This window comes from Phytophthora ramorum (genome assembly GCF_020800215.1).
Source record: "Phytophthora ramorum isolate Pr-102 chromosome Unknown Phyram_PR-102_s0003, whole genome shotgun sequence".
NCBI classification, from domain to species: Eukaryota; Oomycota; class Peronosporomycetes; order Peronosporales; family Peronosporaceae; genus Phytophthora; species Phytophthora ramorum.
In genome coordinates this window covers 4369334-4375096 of record NW_027150649.1, presented here as the reverse complement: position 1 = coordinate 4375096, position 5763 = coordinate 4369334, and the positions used below count along the sequence as shown (strand labels likewise).

General features: G+C 53.9%; 1 protein-coding gene across 2 annotated transcripts; it reads right to left on the bottom strand.

The window, feature by feature from the left end:
• Nucleotides 1–1633: 1633 nt before the first annotated feature.
• On the bottom strand, nt 1634–4926 carry KRP23_4393 (the record flags this gene model as incomplete). Of its 2 annotated transcripts, XM_067889345.1 has the most annotated exons (5): nt 1634–2139; nt 2493–2934; nt 3081–3713; nt 3767–4112; nt 4220–4926. In XM_067889345.1, the coding sequence occupies 5 exons, from the start codon at nt 4924–4926 to the stop codon at nt 1634–1636; spliced, it is 2634 nt and encodes an 877-aa protein (XP_067748512.1). The 2 variants fall into 2 exon arrangements, with proteins under 2 accessions (XP_067748512.1, XP_067748513.1); XM_067889346.1 differs by lacking the exons at nt 2493–2934; nt 3081–3713; nt 3767–4112; nt 4220–4926 and having other exon boundaries at nt 1634–2233.
• Between the last annotated feature and the right edge of the window lie 837 nt (nt 4927–5763).

The window sequence follows — 5763 nt, the reverse complement described above, 5'->3', positions numbered from 1 at the left end:
GCTATTGGCAGTACCGCGTGTGCGTGGGCTGCAAATGCCTGCTATTCGACCGGAAATGCCTTTTCGCTCAAATCTGCGCGCTGTCAAACCAGAGCCGAGCTCATTGTTGCGAATGTGCTTTGGTGCGGGATATTGTACGCAGTGACTATCGTCTTCGCTCACGTCCAGCGATGCTGACACAACGGTTTATCTATCTGCCGAGGCATCGCCCGAGTGTCTTCTACTGCGTCAGAAAACTTCTTCGAGGTTCAGGTCCACGCCTAATTGCCACACTGATGATAATGTTGGGAGTGGGCGTAGCCGTTGCTCGGCTCTCTCGCACCGAAGGCGTCACCAAGTTCAAACTCGAGTTTTACTGCATTATCATCTGCAGTCACATCATGAACACGCGTTACTAACAGCTCGACGGATCTACTTCCAGGAAACACACGAGGGTAAAACTCGCCTTGATCGACGGCGACAAAAGCGAAAAACTCCCGTGATAGCAGCCGGGTTTCTCATGACCTCCAGAGTCTCTCCTATGCCGTCAGATATCGTCCCCATGTACATTTCTCCAAGTTTTTGGCGTGGGTACATCGGTAGTTGTTTTCGTGCTTGCCCGTGTTTTGGCCGGAGGCTACGTGCAGCTCTTGAGTCAGCTAAGAATTGCTGAGCAGAGTTCCATCGTCATCGTGTGCTTCGTGACTCTCAGCACATTAGCCAAGCTGTTGGTGCAGGAAGGGGCGAAGCATTTGGTCGTGAAAAGAAGAATCCGTAGTATCCGCGTCATGTGCATCTTGGTTGGCGTTCCCACCGTTTTGATCGATACACAAGCGCGAATCATCCTTCTGGGGTTGCGAAATACTGGGATGGCAGCTGCTGGAACCTTTGGGATGGCGATTCTCGAGATATGCATTCGTGTTTGTAAGGCCTTCCTCGTCACGAATAAAATTCGTCGTCGACAAGGCTACGTGCAAGACTTGCCAAAGTTACCAGTTCAAGTACGGCCTCAAGGTCATGATGCTAACGATTTGAGAAACTCCGTTCGGAAGTCAGTGGCAGGCGATCGAACAGCTTCGGTCGCAACCAAACAAGTGGGTTTTGAACTCTGGAAGCACCAACGCCAGGCCTACCACACAGCGGAGCTCAATGCAGACATGTACGCCGAGTATATCGCCATCGGTTGCTCAGCATCCATCCTGTCTTCTACAGCAACAACCCACACTATTCATTGCTCAGGCCGCTGGATGCATCCATGACTGACTCGGAGGCGGCAGCTCGGAAAGCAAACCAGCTGAACATGCTTGTGCTGCAGTCGTGGTCGAAATAATCGTGGATTACACGTCCATCGTGCTGGAGATCAGTGCTGGCATCGAATTCGATCACATCAAAGGACTTGGCTCCTTCCTCGCCGCGCTGTTCGGGACGACTGCAGTCATCAACATTATCATTTCGGCGATTATGTTTCTGGATTGACCACTTCTCAAAGAAAATGTACCTGAAGTTGGCTGCAACACAGTTATGATAAATACTGACTACAGTAGAAATGCCACAATATCCAAGATAAAGGCGTCTGAATTTCTTGGTTAACTCTCTTCTCCTTTGCTCGTGAAAACCAGCTCAGCCGTCACCAGACAGCACCCGTCAAAACAATTCAAAGTGGCAAGGCACGCTTGATACCCGTGGTGAGTCGCTGAGCGAGCACAGAGTCACGCATAACCACAAGCAGCCGTCCCTGGCCGGTCTGCAGCTGGACCTCCAGGCCGACGAGAACGTTTTCGGCACTAGCATCTCCACTACGGAAGCGACCAGCGAACTTGCACTTGCCCACAACACCGTTCATGTTGTTGATTTCGTAGACTTGCGCCACGTTGCAGTCTTTCTGAACGGCCTGAACCACAGCGTTCATCTGGACGGGGACTGGGAGGGTAAACTCGCTGGTGTGCAGAGACGCCGAATCGGTCATTGAGATACGGCGCTCGAAGTCATCAAGACTCATCTGCTGAGGCACAAACAGTTCGCCGACCACAGGAGAGAGGTCCACCTCGTACTTGTCTGCACTTGTGACAATTTCAAGTGGAATGTTGTCAAGACGTCCCACGAAATCCACCTGCAGCTGAGCCATGGAAGTTGAGCCGCCAGGGAACAGCACAGGCAGTTCTGGGAACGAAACAACTTGCTGAGGGTTCTTGCCAACCACTTGGACACGTGAGATGGGCTCGCTCGAGGTTTGCCAGCCACAGCTGGATAACATTCATGCCCGGCGAATGAGTTGACGGCTGGCGTAGGAACGCGTAGTGCACATCCAACCCATTACCCGCCAGTGACGACAACAGTTCATGACGTGGAGGAGGCGTCGTAGAGGACGACACGCTCAGACTCATCAAATCACCCAAAAGGTTAGAGGCGGAGCCTGCCGAGGGGGCCATGGGTGCAAACGCGTGCATTGGAGGGTTGGCCGGAGTTACACCCGACGGTGACCCCAATAGATCGAGCGGGTCAAATGCATTTACCGGCTTCGCCTTCTTCGGCTGCGATCGTTTCTGCGACGGCTTTGTTTCCCTCCTTTTTGCCGTCTCTGCGAGCGACTCTCTCCTCTGATGATTCTTCAGATTCACTTTCTTCAGCAGATGAGGCGTCGCTCTCCGATCCAGAACTTGATGAAGCCGATTCGGAGCCAGAGTCGCTAGCTTCACTACTGCCACTTTCAGAGCTATAGTCCGATCCGCTGCCAGACTCGGACTCGGACTCGGACTCCGATTCTGAATCGGACGATTCTGAACCAGAGCTTTCGTCACTGTAGAATCCCTTCGCTCCACCTTCTTTCTTCTTCGCAGTCTTGGAACTCTGGCGTGACGAGCCGCTACGTTTGTTGTCAATAAACGAGGATTCGTCACGCAGGGAACGGTCCGGCTTGGCCGACCGCCACTCGGGCAGCGAGAGTATCCAGGGACACTGTGACGCACAACATTCGACATCGTTCCGAGCGTGAAACGAGTCTTGGTTTCGTCATCGTATCCGATTAACGGGGCGGGCTTCTTGCTCGCAAACAACTTGTGCGGGTTCACGATGCCTGCGTCTCCGGACAATGCAGCACGAACCAAACGAGCACGATCGCGCACATCATAGTCAATGTCGAACTTGCACAGTTCGATCACATATTGGAGAAGCAGCTGAATCGTGCGCTTCTGGGGCTCACGGAGACCAAGCTTCACCGCAAGATTCAAGAGCTGCAGACGCACTTCCGTCGACTCGTCAGAGAAATCCTTGGCAAGCAGGCGCAACGATTCGGCCGCGCACGTCGTTCCGTTGCCATCGTCGTTAAACTCGCCAAGCATCCAGACAATCGAAGCGCGGGCAGACGGGCTAGTCACGCGGCCAGTAACCATCATTGCGGCCAAAGAGCGCACAACAAGGAGGCGGTCCTTCTTGATAGCTTGCTGCTGAAGCAATTGGCGAATCACCACAACGCTCTCAGCAACGACTTGCTCATTTGAAGAGCGAACCAGACGCATGAGACCACTCAAGCAGCGTTCGGCCACGGGCGGCATGGCGTCTGCCACTCGTCCCAGGGCACGAACCGTCATCGTCACGAAAGACTTGTCAACGTGGCGCACGTACGCCTGGAACTCACGCAGGATGGTACTGACGTTGTCGTTCGTCACCACGGACGTCAAAATCTCGAGCTTGAGCTTCCGCGCATACGCAGGGTCCGTCGCGCGAACAAAGAACTCCTGCAGGAACGGTCGGAACATATCGGGCGCGACGTCGACATCGACGAGATCACCGACAGCACGACGTACTGGATCTCGCGCTGGTTGCGCATAATGCGCACCAGCGACTTGCCGATCAGCGTGGACGTCGCCATACTGTGCGTTCCACAGTAGTAGTGCAGCGTGGCGACTGCAAGCACCACAGCGCTGTTTCTCGACTTCAGCAGCGGGATCGACGAGCGCAGCAGCAGTCGGTGGTCCTCGTCCAGCTCCTCTCCGCCTCCAATTCCGCTCGCAAGAGCGTCGCTGCGGAACACCGACCCGATCGAGGGCAGCGTCTCTCCTCTCACACTGCCCGCTCCCAGCATGAACGGCGACTGACTCGACAACTTGTTCTTGTCTTGTGCGTCCTCCGACCCGCTGCCTTCATCATCGGAATAAAAACCCCTCTTGGTTTTTCTGATGGGGAACATCTTCTTTTTTCCTGCTTCATCACTTGAGGAGCCTGGAACTGCTCTCGGCAGTACCTGATAAGCACGTTCAGCATCACCGTCTGCCCCCACTCGTCGATATCCGCCAGCAAGTGGCAGAGCTTGCGGAACGGTCGGTGCAGCAGGTCCAGTCGGTCGGGACACACCTCGTTCAGCGCCTGCACCGCGCTGCCCAGCACCATCGTGCTCGAGTCATTGAGCAGCGTGCCGATGATCTCCGCCAGCACGTCCTTCTGCTCGGGGTCCACGGCAAACACCTTGCTGATCGCGTTGGTCGCGCATTTGCGTACATACGCGGAGTCGTCCGCTGCGCATTTGCGAATCGCAATCAACTGAATTTGCAGAATGTCGCGCACCCTAATGCTCGTCATGACCCTCAGGGCGAGGGCCCTAATGAGCTGGTTCTGGTCCGCCAGGTCCTTCTGGAAGCTGTTGATGCTGAGCAGCGCCAGCTCGCGGCACTGCGAGTTGGCGTCCGCGTAGTGCACCAGGTACATGTACACGAGCTTCTTGACTTCGACGCTGGCCACGATCACGTTCTTGACCACGTCCGCGAAGAAGGCCGACACGTCTTCTCCCTTGGAGATGCTGGCCAGCAGCGCCTTCATGGCCTCCAGCTTCTCGGCGTGGCCCGCGACGCCCAGTTTGTTGTCCAGCAGCTTGCGGATGCGGTCCAGGTTCATGCTCTCCTCGAAGAAGTGCGCGTCCCCCGTGATGCTCTTCATGCCGATCGCCATCGCCATCTTGATTTTGGATCCGAAAATGTCAACAAGGGAGGGGAAAATCATGAATGATGTGGCGCACACAAGTTGAAATTTGAAAATGCACCGAAATACATTATTTTTTAACGAAAACATCTGATCTGATTGTAGTGGTAGAACTCGATCGAATTGGCAACAATAGCGATCCATTTGTCATCATAAGTGTTTGCATCTGTAAAACATTTCTCCATTTTATCCAGCTGTGACTCAGGCATCCGACTGCAGCAGTAAATCGTCGGTTTGGCGGGCGTCAAGAATCCAACTAATCTACTACAGGCGGACATGACAGCCATCGTCACGAAGAAATAAAAGATGGTCCCTCGAACAAGTTTTTTTTCTTCAGACAGAGCCACATGCTCGGACGACGATCAGGTGCATCGATAAATCGTAGTGGTAGCATCAGCGGAACTCGGGCAATCAATATGACGAAGCAAAAAGTAATTGTAGGCCAAATCGAGTTTGCGACGATGAGCTCACGCCTCGACAGATCCACAGAAGGTCTTCCTGCAAAAACGTTCCCTTGAGAATAGCAGGCATTGGTGAGCCAAGCCCACATAATTCTCCCAGTGACGTTCCTCACAGCGATCGTCTTCATTTTTAATGCATTCATCCACGTGGCACGTTTGTAGAAACTCGATGGCAATAAACTCCGGCGAGCGGCGGAAGTTGCAGCCGATTGAAGCCATCGCTTCGGTGTACTGGTGTATGGACCCGTTCCCACTTCGAGGTGCTGCATTCTGGTGGACTCCGTTGAGATGACTGTCGATGGTTGACCTGGAGTTGGATCAATGTGAGACAGCGGCGATATCTGAATAATGC